Below are 26,417 nucleotides of genomic sequence, written 5' to 3' on the forward strand. Positions count from 1 at the left end.
TGTGTGTATATTGTATATGTATAGTGTGGTGGGGGGGATGTGTGTGTGTTGTGTTGTGTGTGTATATGGTGTGTGTATATGTTGTATATGTGCAGTGTGGAAGGGCATGTGTGTGTGTTGTGTTGTATTGTGTGTGTGTATATGGTGTGTGTGTGGTATGGTGTGTGTGTGTGTGTGTGTGTTGTGTTGTATTGTGTGTGTATATGGTGTGTGCGTGGTGGTGGTGGTGGTGGTGTGTGTGTGTGTGTGTGTGTGTGTGTGTGTGTGTGTGTGTTGGGGTATATTTACCATTGCATGCATTTAGAGATCCGAGGACATCTTTTAGGAGTCAGTCCTCTCTCCACTGTCAGATCCAGGATCAAACTCAGATTATTAGGCTTACATGACAAGTGCTTTTACTGGCTGAGGCATCCTGCCAACCCAACATTTAATTGATAAATTAATGAACATTTTATCCCATGGTATTTTTTAATCTATAAAAAAGGGAAGGGATGGAAAACTTGTCAATAGCTCACTAATTGCAAATTCAAATGAATGGGTGAAATTTAGAATTTACTACACACTTTTTATTACAGTAACATTTTCCGAAGCTGATCACAGATCTGCACTGCAGGGCTCGCTCCCGACACCCGCTTCAGTCAAAGCCAGCAGTACATCAAACCTTTTGAAGGGTCTCAGGCGAATCATAGGCATAAGACTCAGGGTCAGGGTATAGGCACACAGCCCTGAACCAGGTGACAGATCCCACAGTGGAGAGGTTCTGAGAGGGTGGCCTGTTGCTCAGTAGAGACCCAGAGAGCTGCCTTGTAGACTCAGCTGGATTGAACAGCAAAAACTGGATGGAGTTTTCTCAGGGAAAGGGGAGGGAAGGTGTGGGTGTGGCTGAGAGTGGAGAAGTATAGAGGTGGTGTTATGGAATATTCCTTGTGAAGATGACTGGTTTAATAAAGAGCTGAATAGCCAGGCGGTGGTGGCACATGCCTTTAATCCCAGCACTTGGGAGGCAGAGCCAGGCAGATCTCTGTGAATTCAAGGCCAGCCTGGTCTACAGAGCAAGATCCAGGACAGGCACCAAAAACTACACAGAGAAACCCTGTCTCGAAAAACAAAAACCAACAAGAACAACAAAAATAAATAAATAAAAATAAGAAGAACTGAATGGCCATTAACTAGGCAGGAAGAGGTTAGATGGGACTTCTGGGGACAGAGAGCTCTGGGAAGAAGAAGGCATTGTCACCAGCCAGAGGGAGAGGAAGCAGGATGGGCAGGACAGAGTAAAGGTAACTGAGCCACGTAAAAGAACATTGATTAAAAAATATGGGCTAATTTAAGTTATAAAAACTAGTTAGGAACAAGCCTGTGCTAAGGCCAAGCTTTTATAATTAATAATGTCTCAGTTTTGTTTTTTGCAAGCTCACGGCCCAAAGAAAAATCCATTTACAAGGTAGAAATAGAAGTTTGTAACCTTGACAGGACAGGATCAGAACTCAGATGGCAAAAAAGGAACCGCTAAGAATACTGTGGAAGGGGCTAGCCTGAGAGCTGGTGACGAGCCTACCAGTGGACTCCAGCTGGGCGGCATGCCGCCGGGGGTCATCTCTCAACCAAGGCCCCCTGACTTCTCCAGTCTCCACTCTCCTTCCTTTCCTTCGCTAGCTTTCCCAAGACTCTTGCTTGGTGGATTTCTTTAAGTGACTGGAGGAAGACTACCTGCCTGTTAACGTGTTCTGCTCACACCTGTGGGTGCCTTGGAGGCCAGAGGAAAACGAGCAATTATTCTGAATGGTTAAGAGTACAGAGGGAACATCACTGGGAGTTTTGAAGAGATAATGTAACTCGATTTACAGTCATGAGCATAATTATTCGGGAAGAGCAGTTGAAAAGCCTCTAGTCAACGTTACATCTATTTTACAAGGCAGAGGTTGCAGAGAGGCAGACATCAAAAGCCAATCACAGGTGGAAATCAACCAAGTTTTTGATGTGGGCAAAGTGAGCTTCTTTCCAAATGTGTTGCATCTTTCAGTTTCCAGACTGCATTGACATAATGTGTTTAATCAAAAAATCAAAGGAGGGCCGGAGACATAGCTCAGCTGTTAAGGGCTACAGCTCACCACCCAAACTTTAAGGGTTCAGTTCTCAGTGCCTGTGTCAAAGCCCGTGTTCACAGCTTCCCTTTGCTGGGTATGATGGCATACAATCCCAGCATCCAGGAAGCAGAGGCAGGTGTATTTCTGTAGGTTTGAGGCCAGCCTGGTCTACACAGCAAGTTCCAGGACAGCCAGGGCTACATAGAGAGACTCTATTTCCAATAAAAATAAAATAAAATAAATAAACAAGGTTAAGAGAGATGGCTCAGAGGTGAGAAATACTTCCTGGCAGAGGACCCAGGGTCCATTCCTAACATGCACACGGGGCAGCTCACAATAGCCTATAACTTCAGTGTGGCTCACAACCTCAGGGGATCCAACACATTTTTTTCAACCTCTTCAGGCATGTGGTACATATGTATATATCCAGGCAGACACACATACATATATATATATTAAAAAAAATAAAGATAAAAATCCTTTTGCCAGGTCTTAATCCAGCAATGGGGAGGCAGTAGCAAGCAGATGGATCTATGTAAGTTTAGGGCCAGCCTGACTTATATTGTAAGTTCTAAGCCAGTAAGGGCTGTGTAAGATTCTGTCAGAGAGAGAGAGAGAGAGAGAGAGAGAGAGAGAGAGAGAGAGAGAGAGAGAGAGAGAGAGAGAGAACTACTGGATGTAAAGGAATAGCTTTGGCTCTAAGTTTGTTCTGTGTGGGAGCGAACACACCAGTCCACACCGGGTTCCTGCCGTAGCGACGGCGCAGTGTGAGGCGCCAGCTGCACTGGGTCATCCTCCCCTTCAGGAATTTCTCCTTCCTTCGTTACCTAGTCTCCAGTGCTTTACAAGACCAGTCAGTCTCCCAAGGCAACAATCTTTACCTACTGTTGACAAAAATCAAACTGAGCCTTGGAAGGGTTAAAGAGCTTGCCACGTGGCATCTAGAACAAGCAGGGTTCAGACACGACAGACCAATCCAGGAAAATGTGAATTATTTTCCATTTAAGTAGCAACTTCTCAGAAAAGGTTGAAACCAACGGAGCAATAAACATACTTAGATGTTCAGATTTCTAGAATATTCTTTTTAAAGATGCATAATGAGAAACGACTGTGTGAAGGGAAAGGAAAAAAAACCTTTTTTTTTTTTTTTTTTTTTTGCAAGGGAAAACAAGAATATGTTACGTGTGCACTTGTGTTGAGTCGTGGAAATGCAACGCTCACTCAAAAAATAAAGGGGAGGACCAGAGACAGAGGCGAGATGGTGCTCATAGCTCCTGTACCTACTTCAGAAATCCCCACGCAGAAGTTAGACAGGAACACATTTATACCTGCTAACTAATGGTAAATTTGTAAGATTTCAAATCAATAAAGACTCTGACATGAGGCTGATTTATTTGGGAATCTCAGCAGCTGACGGAAGAAAGACCAAGACTAATAAAGTGTTAAGCATAATCTGTGTGAGGTCTCGGGGATAAGAGTGTGTAGCTGAAACTGGAAAAATAAATAACGTTGACCACAGACCGCTTAAGAAATGACACTTGAAACGCGTCTGCTGGCAGCCAGCGGAGATCCAGCATAAACAGCCCACGCCACTCGCTCTGTTCCAGGCTCAAAGGAATGTGCTCTTCCCTGGTCAGAATCCTCATGCGTGCTGGACAGAGTGGCTATCTGGCCAGTGTAGCAATGAGAAGAGCCCCTCCTCCAAGCTCTGGGCACAGGTCACTGTGCAAAGCCCGACCCTGAGGGAGTCACTTCTCTGGGCCTTCAGTTTCTGCTCTATGACACAAGGACAATCCATTGGACCATGGGATGTCAGACCGCCTAATGTATTGGTCTATTACACTCTTTGCCCTCTCTGGGGATTGGAGCTTTTTGTGTTTGTTCTAGTTATAGCCATTTTTTAAATTTATACTCATGCAACCCGTTCATGTTTACTTTCTGTATTCCTTATTAGAAGGCAAATAGGAAGAAAAAGCTCTCTCAAGTGAGAGCTGGAAAACTATTCTTGCCTCATAACTTGGTAACCTGCAGAAACCATGTACCAATATGATACAAATGTAGGGATGATAGCTATGATATCTCATAGCAGCAGATAACATACGCTTAAACCCACCTGCCTCTAAAGCTAATACTTTGATCATTTAAAGCATTTGATTATTAACTATTTTCTTTATTAATTAATGTAACCTACAGAGAATAACAACAACAAAGCAATAAAACCTCCTAGACTGAAGACAGCAGCCCTCAGTTTATGACCCGAGGCAGAGCCTTGCAGGCTACAGAGGGGTAGTGCAAAGAGAATAATGGGATTGGAAAAGTGCATAAACCTAAAAGCCACCTTAATCGAGCTATCAGTGTTCAGATAAATACAGTGTCAATACTGTGGCTTTTTTTCATAGGAGAAGCAAGATGCTGTGCCATACTGCTATAGAAGCCGGATTTGGGGGCGCTAACGGGAGTCATGTAGAGAAGGCCGGGGGCGTGGTGCAGTGGGAGAAGGGTGGGCAGAAGCAGCGGTGTGGATGAGTTCATGGCCTTGCACGCTTAGGGATGGCACGACTTGGCACAGTGTGGTATAATCCTTGAGAAAAGGAGACAAAGTAAACAAAGGAAATGGGTGACCACAGCCGGGCCGTGCAGGGCCCTGTGACTGGAATCTTGCCCTGGCAGATATCTGCTAAAAAGGTGTGCTCAGCCTTAAGAAAGGCAGGAACCTGGTGAGATGTGCATTTAGGGGTGTGGAGGGTGGATGGACAGACCACAGACAGCAAGGACAGGCATCTAGGAGCCACTTGAAGTCAGCTTGGGTGTTGTGTCAGCTGCTCGAATGAGGAAAGATGGTAGAAGGAGAAACCAAAGAGGTAGAAAATGAATCAGGATTCAGGGTGGACCGTGAGAGGGAGGAGGCTGGCACTGCTGGGTGCTTTCACTCTGGTGAAGAACACAGGAGGGAGGGGGCTGGGGAGACGGCTCAGCAGTTAAGAGCATTGGTTGCTCTTCCAGAGGATCCACGTTCAGTTCCCAACACCCACATGGCAGTGCTCAACCACTTGGAACTCCAGTCCCAGGGGATCTGACACCCTCTCTGGCCTCTGCAGTCACCAGGCACACAGTGGGGCTCAGATGTACATGGAGGCACAACACCCATACATGTGAAATAAAGTCATTCGTTATAATTTTAAAAACTGCAGGCGGGAAGCCAGGGGAGGGGAGGGTCAGCTGCTGTGGCTTCTGAGGCCTTTTTCCCGCTTAGCTTGCTCTTGGCCTCTAAAGCCCGTGGCCTGCAACCTGTCTGGTGCTGTGTCCTTTCACTCTTTAAAAAGAAAAGAAATAAATGGTTTTCACCCACTGCTAAATTCCTAGGTCTCCCATAATCACAACAGAAGAGTTTTCTAGTTTCTTTTCTAGAAAAACCAAGGGAGAAAATGTTTTGATCAAGGTCACAATTACCTGTCCCCAGAGAATTAATCAAGGGCTCCCTGCTAATGGCTGACTGTTGAACCAGGTCCAGGGCACATAACCAGGTAAATCTACCAACACTGAAATAACTTGCAAACACCTGTGAGTTCAAGCTCAGCAAGCACACACGTTACATTTGTCAGGGGCACAGTGATCCCTGGAAAGTGGCATCCCATCTTTGTGACCATGGTGGAGAGTCTGGATAGCTCCCTCCCCTGCCAAGATGGAGACCACACACAGAGGTACAGGGCACACCTTGGCATTTCTTTCCACGTTAGCTGTCATCTCCAGGGTCATCTTAGAAGAGGGGCTGTAGGAACTTGGTGGTTTTCATGTTTACTTACTTGTTTTTGAATATTTCATGACAGTGAACAATCCTGAAAAACCACCCTTCAGAATGAGGATGATTCTTACAAAAGTGAAGGGAAACCCAGAAGGAACTCCGTGTTGGCACTCTGACCCAACATCTTCACTTTGTAGCACATTTCCGGGGACAGTGAAACCAAATGTCTGTGAGATACCCTCAGGGAGACGGAAGCTGAGATCCACTTCAGCCCTATAAGGGGGAAAGCGGGCTTCCCGCCCCTCCAGGCCTGTGATTTCACTTCTTAAAAAGCATTCTCATAGAAAGTTACCAACCATTTTGTCTCTTTTCAAGGGCAGCATTCAGGGCCTGCTGGCCTGCTAAGGCACTGCTATCCCCAATAGTGCAATTGTCTTCACAAAAGAGAGACTGTCACAGCCCAAGGGACACATGGCAATGCCCATTAATTTCCTAGCTGCCAGTCTGAGTGACTCCATTCAAGTTTCTTTTTGTATGGAGGAAGGGATGGGGAGGCTCTTCCTAAAGGTCAAGGCCAAGTTTCAGGACCTTCAGAAAGCTCCCAATGGTAAGCCTGCCCTTATCATGTGCAATATTGCACGGATCTATTTAGCTCCTTGTTCAAATTCTCCTAGAAAGGAGTGTTCTCTATTCACCATTGTGTTTTCAGCACCCTGGAGCCTGCCCAACACTTATTAGGGGCCCAGGAGACATGTAAGGTGAGGCAGAGCAAATGCTTAGTCTCTGTCATCTTGGCACAACACAAGTATTTAGCAAACATCTAAGGAAACAAAGGTATGGGTGTTCAGTCACCGCTTGGCATCTGTGGGTCACTGCGGGACACCTGGTGGGCAGTCTGCAGTCAAGTTTCCCAGAAAAGTCATGCCTCTGTTGAAAATTCTACAGACAGATTCACTGACGAGGACTTCATGATTGCAGAGAGTTGGGATGTTGCAGATGGAAAGCTAAAATTATCTTGGGGTATCTTTAACCCCCTCAATTTTCAATTGTCACCAAGCTTCATCTCAGATTTAATATCTTTTTGATTATTAGACAAACCTTTGGAATATATTCACTTAGTAGACATTAGTGTCCACCTCCCCCAAAGCTAAGAATAAGACAGAAGAGGTTTCCCTGCAAGCCTCTCATCCATCTACCCACTGTCCTTCCTGATGGATGTATTTTGGTAAATACACTGACTTACAATTTCCTTTCATTCTGTGACAAATAAAAGTTCAGGCAGCTGGGTAGTGGTGGTGCACACCTTTAATCCCAACACTTGGGAGGCAGAGCCAGGCAGATCTCTGTGAGTTTGAGGCCAGCCTGGGCTACAGAGTGAGTTCCAGGAAAGGTGCAAAAGCTACACAGAGAAACCCTGTCTCGAAAAACCAAAAAAAAAAAAAAAAAAAAGACCAGAGACAACAAGAACCACTCTGCATGTGCTCAGCACAGAGGCATCTACTCTCAAGTTAGTCTATATATGGTAATTTTGTTGTGTGGGACCCAAGGATCTGAAGGTCTAATTGTATTTTATTACAATTATTGTTCCAGGGACACAGAAAGAAGACCTGTTTCTTAGAGAAAATATAACTTAAAAAAATTCTGTAGAAGTGTGAAGGGAAAGTTTTATCCATGATTGCAAATTCTTTGAATTGTTAGTAATGTCCTAAGGAAGAAGGCATATTTACTTTCAGCAAATTTCATAATCTCTATGTAGATTTATTATTATTATTATTATTATTATTATTATTATTATTATTATTATAGCTATTTGTAGCATGGCATAGCTATTTTTATCATGACAAACTGTGGGATATATTTACTGTGGGATGGATAATAATAGTTGTCAATTTAATGTACCTCTGAGGAAGGGAGTTCAGCTACAGAATTGACTCCATTGGATTGGACAGTCGACATGTCTGTGGGGCACTTTGATGATTGTGGATTGACGGAGGGGTGTCTAGTCCACTGTAGGCAGGGCTATCCCTAGGCAGATGGGCCTAGGTTGTGTAAGAAAGGTAGCTGAGTAAGCCAAGGGGGGTAAGATAGTAATATATTACAACTTTCCAACATTTTGCATCTTATAGCTTTAAAAAATTATTTGTATGTACAGGGGGTGGGTGAAGGTTGTGCACACAATTATGGTGCCGATGGAGGCCAGAGAAGGCTCAGACTCCCGGGAACTGTGGTTATAGGTATTCGTAACTTGCCCAATGTGAGTCCTCTTCGAGAGCAGCACGTACTCTTACCCACTGAGACATCTGGCCAGCCTCTGATGGCTTTTTATTTTGAAATTTCCACAAGCTCACATGATGTTTTACAGCTGTCTCTAACTACAGTTTCAGGGGTCATGATGCCCTCTTCTGGCCTCTGTGGGCACCAGACACATGGTACACAGACACACATGTAGGCAAAACACAGGCACATATAAAGTAAAATTAAAAAAAATAATAATTAGAAAATAAAACTTGGGGCTGGAGAGATGGCTCAGTGGTTAAGAACATGTACTATTGTTGCAGAGGACCCGAGTTCAACTCCCAGCACCCACATCAGTCAGTTTATAACTGCTTCTCCAGCTCCACAGGATGGCCCTAACCTCAGGTACATGCACATATATGGACATACACATGTACACATAAATAAATAACAATAAAAAAATTTATAAAAAGAAAATAAAACTTTTCCTCAACAGTTCTAAGTTTACAAATTTTAAAGTCTGGTGTTTGAAAAGTGGCTACTGGGATTTATGTGATTTTTTTTTTTTAGCACTGAAATAGAACTCATAGCTGTCTGAGATCGTAAGGATAAATGTTCAGTGATCCGCTTCCAGGGTTTTAGCGATCATAAGCACGGATGTTTACGCTTTTGACATCTGCAGGATCCGTGTAGCCAGAAACCGCTCTTGTGTGTGTGGAAGAGATGGTTATCAGGCAGACAGTGTTACTATGAAAAACACAAAACAAACACAAGCCGTTATTTGTCCAAAAGACTCTGACAAGAGAGCCGAAGCCCAGCACTGCAGAGTGAATGGCCTCCGTTGGCTGCTTTCTCAAACGCCGTGCCAAAGGCAGTGCCGGTCCTTGTCTCGAGGCAACAGATGGCACTGACATGATCTCCTAAGGACCCTGGACGGGTTACCGTCGGCAGAGAGGGAGCCAGGATGGCTCATCTGTGACTTATGTGAACACCTACAGCATTTCAGTTATTCTAGGACAATCAAAGGCTGGAGACACACAAAAGAGCAGATAACGTCGTTTGACAAGTTCACCACTAGAGCACCCAAAACCCTTTGAATCTGACAGTAGACTCAGAAGGCAACTGTGTTTGCTAAATACACATGGCCAGAAGGATCCGAAGTGGGTTATACCGGTTAATGGCATGTGTGGTGGTGAAGTACTGACTCGAAGCTCAATGGCTCTTCCCCCTAAGGGGGTTATCTAAGCACACCAAAGGCATGCTGTATCTTCTGCAAAATGTATGTGCGTTAAGTGAAAAAAATTCAAGGACCTAGGGAGGTGCTTGCATTAGCACTTGCTATGAGTTCTATATGCAACATTGGAAAGTCAAGTGGTATGATTGTGGTACTGGGATCAAATCCTTTCACAAATTAGGCAACCACTCTACTGCTGAACCACACCCTTCGCTTAAAACCCTGAAGAATGAAGAAAGGAGTTAATACTGCATACAGCTCCTAGGCAACAGCTCCGCTCCGAACCTCTCCAGCCCATGCCTGCGTGCACAGGCTCTCTGAAGCCAGAGCTCACTGGGTAAACTGGTTCTGTGTCCATGCACGGCTCCCTGGGCTTACTTTCTTTGTGGGCAGCAAGGTCACTGTTCCATGTAAATTATACAAAACACTTAGCCCTTCTCATAAAAAGCTCGGCACTCTTTTCCTTTTCTGGTAATCCTGGTATAATATTTTCAGGCAGCTTGCAGAAGGGATCCAAGTGGCTGCTTGCCAAGCTTTCGGGTGTACAATGGAAAAAGAAATTTAGTGCTTCTCTTACAGTGAGTAGTGAATTGTACCTACAGATTCGGAAAGACAAGGGACCTCCCAAGCAGCCAGGTCTTTGGGGGACTGAATCAAAGGTATTCCAGCTGATACAGACCCTACTCCCACAGGCTCTGACCCTGACAGATTCCCCTTACTTTAGCCAGTGTCCCTCCTTCCTTGGGAACTTTCTCCTTTACAGATGGCCTGTGGATTTCTTGAGTGATGTCCAGAATTACAGAGAGAGGGATAGGATTTGGGGACCCAGGAGTACAGGTCCTCCAATGGCCAAACCTGGAGAAGCCTACTTCTCTAGACCCTCTTCCCTCTACCTCTTCTTCTTTTTCCTCCTCCTCCAACTTCTTCCTCCTCTCTCTCCTCCTCTCCCTCCTCCTCTTCCTCCTCCAACCTCTTCCTCTTCTCCCTTCAACTTCTTCCTCCTCTCCCTCCTCTTCTTCCTCCTCCTCTTCCTCCTCTCCCTCCTCCTCTTCCTCCTCTCCCTCCTCCTCTTCCTCCTCTCCCTCCTCCTCTTCCTCCTCTCCCTCCTCCTCTTCCTCCTCTCCCTCCTCTTCTTCCTCCTCCACCTCTTTCTCCTCTCCCTCCTCCTCTTCCTCTTCCCCTCCTCCTCTTCCTCCTCCAACCTCTTCCTCCTCTCCCTCCTCTCCCTCCTCCTTCTCTTTGGTGAATTGCTCACTCACACCCACAGGGGCTCTTTCTTCCCATCTTGTGTTTGTAACAAATGAATGCAGGCTGTAATTCTGAAAATCCCTGTCCTGAAATCATAATTAAACAAAGATACAACACGAGTCTTCATCAGAAAGCAGTTTAAATTTAACTTGATTTGCAAAAAAGATGCAGCAAAAGCCTCTATTTTCAGTTATTTTGAAAGCCGAAACATTCAAAATCAGTTTAGATCACACAATCTCATAGAGAAAAAAAACACATGTTCTCCCTCATATGAAGAATCGAGCTAACAATATATGTATATATGTAAATTGATGCATGTGTGGGTACAGTATATATAGAAAGGAGAACAAGAAAGAAAAAGTATTGCAGGCGAACCACATGAATGTGGGAGATCTGGCCTCACCCCTCATCAGCCATATGGTGGTGTGGGTAGGGGAGAGATGACCCCCCTTCGAAGCCTGTGGCCGGTGAGGTCATAAGAGCAGGAGAGCTGACCCTCCTCCTCCCCAGCTGCAGCACTCAGAAGAGTGCTCCCTGCACCTCATCTGGGCAACACAGTAGAACTGGCCCTGATAGTGTAGATGGTGTGGGAGTGCTGACCCTGAGCATTCTGAAAGCAGGAGAATTGGCCCCGCCCCTTGCTCACTGAGGCAAGGGGTGAACTAGCCAGGGCAATGCTGGAGAGTTCGCCCTGGTGGTGAGGATGGGGGAAGAGCTGGCTGGCTGACTAATCCTACAACTACCCAGGCCCAGAACCACCCCAACATCCACTCTATCTATGATCTATGGGAGGATGTGAAGGGGCTGGTCCTGCAGGCCCAAAGCTGCAGGATCTCCATGACACAGGGCAACAAAAGGATATCCAAGAGGAGTCCCAGTGAGGGCCCAGCATCCATAGTGTGGCAGAAACCAGAGGCCCCGAGCCAGACCAATGACTCTTTGCAATGAACATTTGCAAGTAAAGACCTATGGACAAAAGGGTTCACTGTGTGACTCAGTGTGTCACACTGCAGCTTCCGTGACAAAATTTTTCTTTTTTTCTCTTACATTTTATTTCATTTGGGGGGGGGAGGGTGTTGCTAGGTCAGAGGGCAGATACAAAGGGACAGGGAAATGAATAGGATCAAGATGCATGATGTGAAAGGCACAAAGAATAAATAAAAAGAAAGTTAAAAAAAAGAAATAAATCGAAGTATTATGGGACGAGGAAGGAAGGATGGACAATAGTTATGAAAGAGGAGATAAGCTAATTGTTTTCCTACTTCTAACCCTGTCATGGAATTTTCATTTTTGGTCATGGATAAGTTCATAAAAGTATATTCAAAAGTGAAAGTGTAAAATCCAATGAGGTGCTCCACAGATTCAGTTCTGAATGGCCGTTCTCTGTCCTGTAAAAGTCTGTTGAGTTGTGCAGTCTTTGGGTCTGGGTTATTTTGGTGTGTGATTTTCCTTTTTTTTTTTAAACTCGCAACCTTTTTAATAATAAAGTTTAAAATAAGTAAGTAGACAGATAAAGGCACAAAGGCCTTATTAGACAACATACTATTCAATAATGTTCTTCAACTGTGTATTCAGGCAAGTTTTAGTCTGTAACAAGCAGTACTTCTTACTTGCAACAGTTGCAGAGATGAACCTGTGAATTACAGTCGGTAGAAATACTTTCTGGTAGTCTGTCTTATGTATTTCACACATGCGACTTATTATCTGTGACATTCAAGTGGACAGGACTTACCCTGCACCCTCTCCTCTTCCCTGCGGCTTCCACCTACCCTCCTGATTTGAACCACTGCTTTTGGATACCTGACTTACAGACATCACTCAGCCTCTGCATCTGACTTGAGTGTTGTATTTATCCTGGCCAATCTCCAGTTCTTCCTGTGTGTCCTACAGGAAGCTCAAATGTGGTATGTTTAAAGAGAATTTCTCAGAGCGGGAGAGACAGCTCAGTGATTATGAGCACCAGCTGCTCTTCCAAAGGCCCTGGGTTCCATTCCTAGCACCAAATAGTGGCTCACAGCTGTAACTCAAGTTCCAGGAAATCTGACACCTTCAGCCAGGCACATACACAGGACACAGACATCCATGCAGGCAAAATACCCATACACATAATAAAAATAAAATTAAATAAAAAAAGAGAGTGAGACTTTCTCACCTCACCTTCTTCCAACCTCCTTTCCCACATCGGTTCTCCTAAATTCCTACCATAAGACCATGAACTGGCCACAAACTTTCTGGATGGAAACATTTTTAATTCCCTCCTCCCTCCTTACACGGAGACCCAGTCTTCTCTGGTAGGCTTTCGTTGTTGTTTTCGACTTCATCCCCTTTCCCTACGCTCCCAACTCCTGCCTTGGTTCTGATTTCCATTAATTCCCACTATCCTCTCATTGGTAACCTTCAGACCCCACTCTGATCTTTTCACAATATTATTCAAAAACTTCCCACCCTCTCTACCCAGTGATTCAGACCATATGTTCGAGGCCTCTGCAGGTGCATCAAGCCTGTCTTCCCAGACTCACTACCCACGAGGCTCACCTTCTTCTGTTGAGTCAGTTACCGGATCATGTTACCTAATTTCCACAAGATGCTATAAGCTGAAACAGCCCAGGGATGTCATGCTTCCCCTGAGGAGAGCAAGCTGGGGAGCAAGGAGGGGCTTGCTCAGAAGGCCAAGAACCACCAGCCAGGCAGGAGCAACGTGTACGCAGAGCCCAGGACACCGGCTTTGGGGCTGGGCCGAAAACCTTTTTTATACTTAATTTTTATCTTGGGGGAATTTTATACCTGAGTACTGTATTTAAATCATTTTGACCCCCTTTCCCTCCCACCTCTCCCTATATCTATCTCTCAAGTCCATCACCTTGTCTTTATTATTGTTATCTAGAGATGTATACCACATACACACATATGCATATATAAATACATGTATATGGCTGGGCACATGTGCATATATGAATACATATATATAGCTGGATCCATTTAGTGTTACTAGTCTGCAGATGTGTCTGTAGCTAACTGCTTGGGATGGAACCACCTGTCAGGAGACTCCTCCCTGGAGAAGACTGAGTCTCCCTCTCCACAGCCATCACTGCCTGCAGCTTTCCCCAAGAGCTTTCTTAGAACATTGCAGCCTGGTCAGCTGTGTTCCTCAGGGCTCCACAACCCCTCACTCCCTGTGATTTAGCTGTGGAGTCAAACCATAATTATCCTTGTTCTCTGCTCATCTACACCCTTTCATCTTTTGAGGTCTCGCGAGTTCTGACTCACAAAGTAAGCGTGTGTTTAATCACAACCTGCTTTCTTGCTCTCCTGGTCTATTGTTTCAAATATCATTATAAATTATTCTCATCGAACCTTTTCTGTGTTCGGCCTACCCTGCAGAAACAGATTTTCCATCTTGGGAGTTTCTGGCCTGTGTCAAATGCCTCTGTGTCCATCACAAGTGATACAAGCTTCATAATAAGTCCCCACTGCATGCTTAGACTCTTCTGAAGGTGCAAGCGTCTCATTTATTCTCTTTATTTTATTTCGTTTTGGTGTCAAGAGTGCTGTATCAGCATCTTGTCCACGGAGGAGGAACCCTCCCTAGTTCTATCATTCAGTCACTAGTGCTGTGCCTGCCTGCCTGCCTGCCCGCCCGCCCGCTTTGGCTTCCACTGACCTGTGGTGCCAGTGTGACGGCAGTAATGGAAACAGCTTCATGATATCCTGAGCAATTACAAACTCGGCCCCCGCCCGTCCCCCCCCCCCCCCCCGGCCCATTTCTTTACTTTAAATAGTAGGCATACTTAATGCAAAGTATGTTTGTCAAGTTATTACTTTAATTGATCTGGCCTTTTTCTTACATGAACTGGCTGGCATCCCTTAATTGGATCTTACGCTAATGTAAATAATTGTATTTAAGATTAAGGAAGAGAGGGCTGGAGAGATGGCTCAGAGGTTAAGAGAACTGCTTGTTCTCCCAAGGGTCCTGAGTTCAATTCCCAGTAACCACATGGTGGCACACAACCATCTGTAATGAGATCTGATCTTCTGGCTTGCAGGTGTATGTGCAGACAAAACACTGTATACATAATAAATAAATAGATCTTTAAAAAAAAAAAAGATTAAGGAAGAGAAGGGAACAAAGGAAGCAAGCAGGTCTTTCAGCTTTGCCCAAATGCAAACCAGTTTACCCACATGATGCATTTTTCCAGCATAAAACATTTTCTTCTACAGCATGTTTCCGCTTTTGAGTCTAATGTCCTGAGCTGCTGAGAAGCCCTGGACTGGGTTTCAGTTACCGCAGGGCTCATTCCGCAGCTGTTCACAAGCCCCTACTTTCAGTCTGGCGCAGTAACTTTTCCAGGGTCGTCAAGCAAGACAGTCACTTCAGGGAAGCCCCCTGACGGCTGTCACACAAAGGCAGACCGTGAATTCAGCTTCAGCGGTCCTTCATGTACTCCAAAGACCGACAGCAAAGTCGTTGTTAGTGCTGAATCAATGCTTTTTGTAAGGAACCAATCTCTCGGTATTAATCATAACTTGACAGGACGCCGAGGACGCCGACGGATGCACAGGAGGCCTGCATGTTCCTAACCTCAGACACATCACCCATTTGTAACATGTCAGCTCTTTCAAATAGCAGGTTTAGCTGCTTCTTAGTGATGCAGTGCAGATTTAGACTACAGATGTGTTTCTGTAGCCCTGTGGCCGCCATCCTACATCCCTACAGCTAAACGTCACCAGCTCGAAGAGTGCTGGTCCTAGTGGAGATGTTCAGGCTTTTGCCTGGAAGTCCCCACCATCCCCATCTCCATCTTCCACTCAGTGGACACAAAAATTCCTATTTATAATGTCACAGAGGGACAATTTTGCTTCCAAACATTCAGAGTTCCCTGAGTTACAAAATTACATGGACTATTTCCTCATTAAGAAACAGTCAGCTAGTCAGGGGGTGGTGGCACACGCCTTAAATCCCAGCACTTGGGAGGCAGAGGCAGGCAGATCTCTGAGTTCGAGGACAGCCTGATCTACAGAATGAGTTCCAGGACAGCCAGGGCTACACAAAGAAACCCTGACTCAAAAAACCGAAATCAGCTACTTTAATGCCTCATCTGTTGTGCCCATTTCCGCAGACACAGGCACGGCTGCTGTGGCATTTTACTCTTGCTGTTTGCTTGTCTGGGTGTTTTCAAAATCTGGCACAGAGTGCACAAAGAATATCCATCTGCCTGTAACTTCTCACATCTTCTTCTTTTGCGGGTATAGAATCATGGACCCCACATTGACTATTTCAAGTATTTTCCTTCAAACCAAACTACACACACACACACACACACACACACACACACACACACCACACACACACACACACACACACCACACACACACACACACACACACACACACACACACGATAGATAGATAGATAGATAGATACATACATACATACATACATAAATATATAAATACATACATACATAGTTAGATACATAGACACACAGATACAGAGATAGATACATAGATAGGGATAGATACAGGTACATGTTTTTGTGTTTCCATCCAACACCACACTAAGGTCCTATATGGCAGAAGGCACAGACAACATTCTATCAAGAATAGTCTAGAGAAAAAGCAAACTTCCGTGAGTGAATGAAAACTCACTGATAGGGGCCCTAAGTGCAGGCCTCAGTGGCTGAAGGTCAGTCTATCAGTCTTAAGAAGGGCCGACATCTGATGAATGAGTCATAGCACAGTGCTGAAACGTCATATCTTTTGGGTACCATTTGGTGGAGTGCCTGCTACTGGACATCATCGTTTGAGTATTTCTGAAAGCTTCCCCGAAGAACTGAAAGATGAAGTTATCAAGCTTATTATTTTACCTATGCTGAAGTGAGTTCTTGCTGAGCTGAATACCATGTGGACATCTGAACTTGAACCCTGGGGTGAGAAAATGAAGTCTTGGGGTACCTTGTTCTATCTACTGGCTTACAGGAGCCAGGGATCATCCTTTCCTTGTAGGTCAAAGGAATTTTGAAAGTTTCTCAAGATTGAAAATAAAGCATTCACCTAGAAACAGGGCTTGTTTTAATGAAGGCATTTCTAAGACTTATAAAGAAAGAAAACGGCCTGTCTGATTTAGGGGAGCAATGCAGGAGTGGAAGGGAGAGACAGGTGGAGACCGCAGGCTGCAGACAGATCTGATGGTGGTTTCAGAGCTATTGGAGGAGGAGGCACAATGTTTGTCTGTGACCCAGAGCCTCAAACCTTAACCCTTCAGTGCCAAGGTTCACAGAATAAATAGTCTGCAAAATACTAAACAGTAGTACTCTGGCAATGGTTCTTGACCTCACCCCAGAAGGTATTTTCCAGAAAACAGTGCATGGAAGGTGTTAGAATTCTGCCCTCACTCCAGCTGCATGACCACACATGCACAGTTCAGGAGCTAAGCAAAGGGTCCTGCATCTTACGTCATTAATGTGTGCTGATGAGTATATGCACGTGGCGTGGTCACACATTCAGTGCATGCCTGGCATAGCTCCATAAGCCCACCTGCTCCTTAAAAAGCCAGACACAGAACTTCCCTTCTCCCTTCTCTGTTCTCTCCGCCCCCCCCGCCCCCCCCACTATCTTTCTTTCCCTCTCTCTGCCCTAGGCCTGGTTCTTCTGTTCCTCCCCATCCTCCCGCCCCTCCTAATAAAACTGATACTGGGTTTTGCTGTGGCTCGAGACCTTTCTGCAAGGTAACCAGTACTGCTTATCATCTTAACAGAAGGTACATGCATGTAGAGTCCAGTGCCACTTCCCTGTGTGTGTGTACTTACTGTGTAAACACAAGCCAGTTACCTCACACATCTAAACTTTTATCTTACCCACGGAACTGGGGAAGAATACCACTCTTGGTTCTTGTTAAGATCGAGTGACACATATGTGAACTTTCCCCCCATGCATTTTTTTCCCATGTGCATGTCATAATAAGCCCATACCATTTTTTTGTTTTGTTTTGTTTTGTTTTGTTTTTTGAGACAGGGTTTCTCTGTGTAGCTTTGCGCCTTTCCTGGAGCTCACTTGGTAGCCCAAGCTGGCCTCGAACTCACAGAGATCCGCCTGGCTCTGCCTCCCGAGTGCTGGGATTAAAGGCGTGCGCCACCACCGCCTGGCAGTCCATACCATTTTTAAATTAAGTCCTGCTCTATCTAAACCATTACAATAGAGCAAGAAAAAGAGCTTGCCAGATGATGCATGGGAATTTGATGCAAATTCTTAGATTTATTTTGGACATCTAAAATACTGGCTCTCTAAGAATGATTCAATTTGAAATAAAAATTTCTATGCTTCATTTAAATATGTAACATGGCTGAGTAGATGGCTCAGTGGTTATGATGCACTTTGCTTTTGCAGAGGATCCAAGTTCAGTTCCCAGCACTTAGAAGAGCTGCTCATATCCTTTTATATCCACTATAACTACAGCTCTGGGGGACCCGACCACCACTTTCTGGCTTCCTTAAGGACCTGTACTGAGGCACACCTTCATACGTATAATTTAAAAAAATTAAAAATAAATAAATACAGGATACTTTACTAAACGAAGCGCTAGAGGAACATTTTTAAAAATGAAAGGTGTTATCTCAACTAGGAGAGTTTTCTTCTATGCCTTCTTGTCAAAAGTCACTCCTGAATTTATGATCACTGTTTTTAAACCTTTCCCATTGCAAAAGGGTGTCATTCTATAATTCAGAGGACTGTTAGAGGAGAAAACAAAGACTGTACAGGGCACAGGTTGAGGGGTGGGGGGACATCTGACCAGCTTTGTCTCACACTTTCTTCCTCACCTTAGTTACCCATGACCTTTCTTGGCAGGTTGTTTTCAATTTCCTGAGTTTTAAGATTATTTGGGCCTTTGATGCGCCTGCAGCTTCCTTCCAAGAGCAAGGCGCATCCTCTTTGATCTGTCGTGGGGAACATGGGAAGGAGACAGAAAACCGCCCGTTGGAGGGGAGGACAATGCCATCTGCTTCCGCCCTTTGCATGGATCACAAGACCATTGCATTCTATCCCTGCTCTCTCTCTCCTCATGGGAAATCGCAAATGTTTTTTCAGAGTGTCGCTTCACGGGAACTTGGTTTCCCTGGGGAACAGTGGTCTAGTATATCAACTCCTCTTGTCTTGGGACTTGACTTTCAATATATTTGTTACCCACCCAGTGATTCATTTGATAGCCCTTCTTATGAGTTTCTTTGAAAAACAGACCCGAACACTTGGATTAAAGGTAGGAAAAAGAAGGCAATCAATCAATGAAGCTTATTTAAATGACACTGATTCTTCACCATGGAAGTTGATTATAACTACCTACTGGTAAGTTGCTCTGTAAGAGAACCTGGAGAGGAAACCGGACATGGAAACATTTACATCAGGAAAGAAGGATGATTGATGTAGCCAAAGATCGATGAACCTTAGTCACCATAAAACCCAGCAGAGAATCAACGTGCACCCCATCATTCTATTTGATTTCTATTTTTTTCTCTATAGAAAGTCATGTCTGGCATTGCCACCATAGGTAGGGTCAGTCAAAACTCACCATCATCCTTGTCTGTGAGGATGGTCACCTTGGCTCCTGGAAACTTGTCACCAATCCTCCCGCCCATGGGCATGCTCAAAAGGACCTGAAACGTCTCCTCCTCCTCGTACAGGGAGTCATCAATTATTACCACACGGCACATTTTCTCACGCTCATCTTTGTCAAAGCGGACCACACTGCTGTGGTCCTCGGGTCTGGAGATGTAGTCGGAGTAAGACAGCACCGAGGTCCGCACAGTGCTGGTTGCTGTCCCTAGGGGCCAAGAGAACCCAAAGGACTTCAGCGTTAGGCCACAGGTTCCAAACACGTTTTCATTTTCAGTATTTAACATTTGCAACTATATATTGAAACATCCCAGAATTGCACTGGTAACTGCAGTGTTCTAGAATCACAGATCTCCTTCAGAATGACAGCACACATGGCAAATACTGGCTTTCCAGTGTTTTCTCCTGCCTTCCTTCCAACAAGCTTTCAAATCAACACAGCAGGGAAGATAATACCTCCCACTATTCAAATGTTTCCCATGTCCAGGCTGAGGGCACATGCTTTCTCGGCTTGCCTAGTCCGTCCATCCGTCTCCTGGGTTTTAGGCTTTGGGGAAGTGAGGCATTCAGTTAAGAGTCCCAAGACTGCTTTTCAGATTACACATATATTAATAGAAATTTCTGTGAAAGCCTGACCTGACAACAACAGCATATGCAACTTTTTCTTTTCCATTGTTTCTTTCTAGAAAACTGTTTGGCATGTTGATGACTTTGGAATATTAATCTTAAATTTGCATTATGCAAATTCACCTTTCATGAGATGCTTACATAGAAGCAAAACAGTACTTTGAAATTTCTTTGCAATGATTATTGACTAGTTTAAAAATTTTAAATATTCATTTACTGTTCTTTAAAGTTGAGAGCATTTTTAAAATTGAGTTTAATGCTTATGGAAGCCTTGAAGCACTTCAAGAAGATACATATGGCTTTCAATCAGTGCTCTAAATTCATGAGTCAAACATCAACATGTTGGACTACTTATCCTGGTCATTTCAGCACTAATTATGTCAAAAACTGTATGCTTAGTGAAATCCATTGACTTCAAATGGAAATCTGCATATATCCCTCACATGGTTACTTAACCATCAACATACACTTTCTTATATACTCTAAGAAGGTATCTTCAGGAAAAATTCAGATAAGTTTAGATCCATTTCCAATTGATAATGATCTGTCTATAATTCATTGATCTATTTCCAGTTGATAGTGATTTGTCTATAACTCCTTCAGTTTAATAAAATTCTACAATCACATATAAAAGGCACAAACATATCAGTTTTGGTTTTTGATTCAACTATACTTCCCCCCCCCCCCCCCCCCCCCCCCGTTTATGATCTCATGGACCTTGACATTTAACAGAGGTAAACCATTAAGGCTCGGATGTTATCAGTCAAATCAGATTTAAATTAGTGTAGCCTCCTCAAATATGCATCAATTTGGCCCTCTCTTTCTCTTTTTTCTTGTGCTGAGGACCAAACTCACAGCCTTTGGCATTGTAGAGAAGCCACTGAGCTTTGTTTGAAGGCTCTGGTATGCTGAGACAGTCCAGGCTGCCATGGGATAATGCTCTTGTATACTGTCATGCCTATTGGTTTAATAAAACGCTGATTGGCCAGGAGCCTGGCAGGAAGTGTAGGCAGGGCAACCAGACTAGGAGAAGGTTGTGAAGAGGAAAGGCAGAGGAGTTGCCAGCCAGACACAGAGGAAGTAAGAGGAGAATGCTGGACTTAGAAAACGTAGCAAGCTACGTGGCCAAACATAGACAAGAATTATGGGTTAATTTAAGCATAAGAGCTAGTTAGTTATAAGCCTGAGCAATAGGCCAAACAGTTTATAATTAATATAAGCCTCTGTGTGTTTATTTGGGACTGAACAGCTGTGGGACCTGGCAGGACTGAAACTTTCATCTGCATCAGGCTGTCTTAGAATGCTAGAATTGCAAGGCGGCATGCATCACAGACCAGACCCCACCTCTAAACAGCCCTCTTTGACTTGGAAGGTTTTGGGTGGGCCTCAGTTCCCTGCCATCTTCAATTGAACTAAGTGACCAATGCCCCAGGGAAGAAGCAGCAGTTTCCTGCCAGACTGGCGCAAAGAAGCCCCTAGAAATCCAATCCCGAAGCACAGTTCTTAATGTCTTAATGTGCGGTTCTTCAGTGTCTGTGAAAAACCCTGCAACAAAGCGCACCCTTCAGGGCTCCACGGCGGCGGAAGCGGCTGATAGGCACCCTGCAGGCTAGCTCACGTTGCTCAGCAATGGCGTTACCTTGCTCTGTGTAGCAGATCACCATCAGCTCTCGGCTGACATCTCCGCTTCTCCTGATGGGAATGAACAGCTCGCCCACGTCTTCTTCAACGGAGTATTCCGACTGGGGAATGAACACGGTTGATTCTAAAGAGAAAACACAATTACAGTCACTATAACTTTTTCCCCTCCCTTTTTTTTGGTCTGAGTTTCCTTTCTCAGAAACTTAAAATTTCTCTAGTTTTTTTCTTTTCTTTTTTAGAATTACAGTGCCAGAGGAAGGGTGGGGGAGGGGATTGAACACCTATACAGAACTCAGCATGGCTTCTATCCCCAGTCACCTCTTTCTTCTCCATAAATACCTCTGCACAGTTCTTGTCGCTCTACTTCTTTCTTCCTGTTACAGCCGACGTCTCCGCCCCCCCCCCCCCCCCCCGCCCGGTGTAACACAAAAGGTGGAAATGCCCTACTTTGCAGGGCCCCGGGTTCATACAGTTGAACTTGGCTCCCGAGTATGCTCATTAGTCAGGATTGGAACTCAGATCCAGTGATGTCTACTCTATCATGATTCTTATCCAGAAGGCTTCCTTTTGGATGATTGGTGATTAAGAATGTAACAATATAGATTAAAAATGTAACAGTATATTTGTCCAACTGTTTTCACACAGCAGTTCCTTTAGAGTTCCCAAGTGTCTTTATCATAAGCAATAAGAACACCTCTCTAGTGCTCTTTCCTCCCCAGCAGGAGAGCAATTACTCGTGACATAAAAGCTATGTTTATATAACATTATAAGTCTCAGTGATTCATTTTTAACATAGATGAAAGGTACATTAAGTAGTACAAGTAGCATAATTAAATTGTTAAAAATAGATCTATTGTGTAAAACTTTCACGATGATTTAGTTCAATAGTTTGACATTATAAACCCAAAACAGATTGTGGTATTTCTCTGGAAGCCTGTTTCCCTGAAAGCCTTAACATCCACACAGAACACATTTCCTGATTATCTTTAGAACAGTAAGCACAATTCTTCTGGAGACTATGAAAGACTCTAGAATAGCCTCCACAGTTCAGATGCACAGTCCACCCTGCCCTGTGGCTGAGGGTGTGAAGGGTGAGAGCTCCCTGATGCTGAGGATTCTGGCGGCTCGGCCAAAGGGGAAGGGCCTTCAGGAAGGGGCTTGCAGGACAAAACCCAGCAATGGTTCCGTGGTTGCTGCTCTTGCAGAGAGGTCAGGGTTCAGTTCCTAACACTTTTATGGCATCCTGTAACTCTAGCTCCAGGGGATTTGACACCTTGCTTCCTTGAACATCACACACATATGCATGCACATATGCAAAAATAGATACACCTACATGAAAACTTAGAAACAATTTAAGAGCCCATGAGTTCATTTTCCCAGCAACTCTCAGATATCCAGAGGCATGTGCAACCCTCTCCAGACCTAGAGGTGGTATGGCACTGGCCCTCACTGCCCTAGGGGCTCTTTACATGCTTGGGTTGTAGATCCTGCCCCAACCTTTGTAAAGCAATCATGAGATGAAGTGCTTTTTAAAAATTTTTTAAAAAGATTTATTTATTTATTATGTATACAGCATGTATGACTGCAGGTCAGAAGAGGGCACCAGATCTCATTATAGATGGTTGTGAGCCACCATGTGGTTGCTGGGAATTGAACTCAGGACCTCTGGAAGAGCAGTCAGTGCTCTTAACCTCTGAGCCATCTCTCCAGCTCAGATGATGAAGTGCTTTTGAAGTGACTAATTTTTCCAGTGTCATTTGTTCTCATCCAAGACTCTCACCGATACATTCACTTTTAGAATGCCCCCATCTTAGAACGAACCATTCATTTGCTAAAGACTGATTTCAACTTGCCGGGCACCATGGTGCAGAAGTACAGGAAACGTGTGCCCTCATGGAGTTTTTCTTTCTACCTACCGAGGGACTGGAAGTAGGAAGAAAATAACCAAATACATAAGAAGATATTGGGGACGATGTGACAGAAAGAAGGCAAGTGTCTGGGGACAAGCATGCTGGGTGGTCTACATTACTTAGGAAAGTCACAGAAAGTGTTTCTGGTACAGTTGAGCTGAGATGGGGAGGTTGTTGAGATGTCTAAGTGAAGAGCAGAGAATTCCACAAAAAAGGATTGCTTGTGAAAAGAACCCAAGAGCAGGATGTGCTGAGAGAGGGTAGGGAGCAGGCAGAGGGCCACGTGTTGAAGCATGCGGGCAAGGAGAAGGGCAGACATGAGGCTGAGGAGGGTGCAGTGGGGTGGGTGTGCAGATCTCAGAGACTCCTCCAGAGATGCTAGAAGGACTGCAATGTTCACTCTGGTTAGGGTGTGGAACTAAAGAAAGCCACCCAATGAGCTGGATGAGAATAAGCAATTATTAGAGCTCGTTAGAGCAATGCAGTCACCTTGACCCTTATTGTTCTTGTTTTTTTTTTTTTTTTTTTTTTTCTACAGTGTTCTGTGACTAGTCAGGGTCTTAATTAGGATTTATGTCGCTGTGATAATGACCAAAAGCAACTTGAGGAGGAAAGGGTTTATTTCAGCTTACAACTCTCAGGTCACACTCCATCTCTGGGGGAAGTCAAGGCAGAAACTCAAGGCAGGAACCTGGAGGCAGGAATGAAGCAGAGGCCATGGAGGAACGTTGCTTACTCCCATGGCTTGCTCAATCTGCTTTGTCGTACAACTTAGGACCACCTGACTAGGGTTATGTGGGCACTGCCCACAATGAAGTAGGCTCTCCCACATAAATAGATAGATAGATAGATAGATAGATAGATAGATAGATAGATAGATAGATAGATAGATAGATAGATAAAATGTACCACAGGCTTGCCCACAGGCTAATCTGATGGAGACATTTTCTCAGATGAGGCTCCCTCTTCCCAAACGACTCTGGCTCATGTTGAGTTGAAAAAATACTAGCCAGTGCAATTGGCAAGCGGTCTACCATATACCTATGTCCCCAGCTCTTCATTTGTGTTTAGACAGACTTGAAAGCAGGCAGAGGAGTGGGACCATGTAATAGTGGGAAAGAAAGGAAGACTTGGGTATGCCGTGATGGGAGGCTGTGTGGCATGGGAAGCTGTAGTGTGTGAGCGGGAAGGAGGACATCCTACGGGGCTGTGCACATCTGGGATTTTCAGACTGGCCCAGAATTAGAATTAGGGACAACAATCAGGGAAAGGGTTAGCTCAAGTGCCGACCATATTGGGCTTCCGCTACAGGGTTGTTTGGCTTCCTGGATGCTATAGAGAGTGGGTCACAGCTGTTAACATGCAGTCTAGTCTTCTCTGCACATCCAGTATCTCTAGGTGAATTCCTTAGAAGACATTAGACATTGGTGACGCTGCACTCTGATGCATTTTATGAACTTAAGATTCAGTTGCTGCATGATAGACATGAAGCAGGAGAAGCTGAAATGAAGCCCTTGGTGTTAAGACTTTGCAACCACCCAGGCAGGAGATCATAAACCGGGAGGACCAGGAGATAACAGAAGTTGATACTTGTGGATATGGATGTGGATTCAAGATGAATGTATCATAAACAAAGACTCACAAGAGTGTTCAGATGACATTTTCTCAGGTATGGGAAAGAACCCGAGGAACCCAGGATGACTCAGAGCATAGTCAGTCTTTTACAGATGAAGCTGCTGTTTGTAAAAGTGGGGAACACTATATGGAGGTCGGATTTGGGAACCTGGAGTTACATTTTGGGCAGGCTAAAACTGAGATGTCCTTTCAGTAACCAAGTGGCAAAGTCAAAGTGGCCTTTTGGGCATACAGTCTTGGGTTTTGGTGGAGAGGTCAGACTGGAAAAATACAGGTGTGTGATATATGCAGCCACCAGTCAGAGTATGGCCACATCTGGAGGGACTGAAGATGAAGACCGTGGGCCAGAGATAAAAAGCCTGGAAACCAGAGGCTGAGAAGGACCACGATATACTGTGTGTGTTAAGAAAGAGGGAGAGGGCGGCTGTTCCAAATACTTCTGAGGAATCTAGCAAGCAGAGAACTGAGATCAGACTCCATGGAAAGGCACTAGAATTCGGTTATCTTCACCAGCACTTTGTACAGGGTACAGGGCAGCAGCCTGAAGGAGCAGCTCATGGGGAAGAGGGCATTGCCCTAAGCAGCCCTGCTCTAGTGGGGAGCCAAGTGGCAACTTGAGAAGCGTCTTCACCGGTTTATTTTTAAGACAAGTATCCACAGTGGTAAAAGTTACAGCTTATAGGGGCTGGAGAGCTGGTTCAGGGGTTAAGAGCACTGACTGCTCTTCCAGAGGACCCGAGTTCAGTTTCCAGCACCCACATGGCAGCTCACAACTGTCTGTAACTCCAGGATTCAACACCCTCACACAGACATATATACAGGCAAAATACCAATAAAATAAAAATAAAAAAGAACTACAGCTATAATTATTAAATTTTCCAAATATAAGATTTTCCAAATACAATATTTTAGCAAAAACATTATCTTGATTTTCGTGCAAAGCCACAAGAAGTGCTAAGCAACTTTAAACTATCCAGTGAATCTCAGGAACCCCTTTCCGTGGACTCACAGGAATTCACTTGGGGGTCACTGACTTGAAGTCTTCAGGCCGCATTCGCTGTGGCCTTTCTATGAAACAGTACCCAAAGCTTGCTATGTGCTGTGTTTGTGTACCTCTAAATTCCTAGGTTGAATGTGACGATGGAGGAGATGGGCCTTAAGAGGTATGTAGACTCAAGGTCATGAGTGTGGAGGCCCCATAAGGGATTAATGTTCTTATAAAAGCAATGCAAAGCTCTCCGTCTCTCAATCAGCAGGCAAGGAATGCTGAGCGATACCCTGAGGACACACCCAGGAGGTGAATGTCTGGAAGCCTGGAGGACCCTCACCAGGAACTGAGAATGCTAGCCCAAGCTTGATCTGTTTGTCTTGTTTTATCATTGCTGAAGCTGGAGTCAGGGTCTCAACCATGCTAAGCCAGCCCTCTGCTCCTAGCCCTGCACCTTGAGCTCAGA

General features: G+C 44.7%; 1 protein-coding gene across 1 annotated transcript in view; it reads right to left on the reverse strand.

Moving 5' to 3' along the window:
- The window catches only part of Frem2 (FRAS1 related extracellular matrix 2), a 148,747-nt gene that overhangs the window by 49,975 nt on the left and 72,355 nt on the right, over positions 1-26,417 (reverse strand). Inside the window, exons 5-6 of the mRNA XM_006977580.4 lie at positions 21,417-21,542; positions 19,107-19,358 (exon numbers count right to left, since the gene is read on the reverse strand). Coding sequence (XP_006977642.1) covers positions 19,107-19,358; positions 21,417-21,542 — 378 coding nt within the window. The remainder of the gene's footprint in view (positions 1-19,106; positions 19,359-21,416; positions 21,543-26,417) is intronic.

The sequence above is a fragment of the Peromyscus maniculatus genome, chromosome 6 (assembly GCF_049852395.1).
Source record: "Peromyscus maniculatus bairdii isolate BWxNUB_F1_BW_parent chromosome 6, HU_Pman_BW_mat_3.1, whole genome shotgun sequence".
Taxonomy (NCBI): Eukaryota; Metazoa; Chordata; class Mammalia; order Rodentia; family Cricetidae; genus Peromyscus; species Peromyscus maniculatus.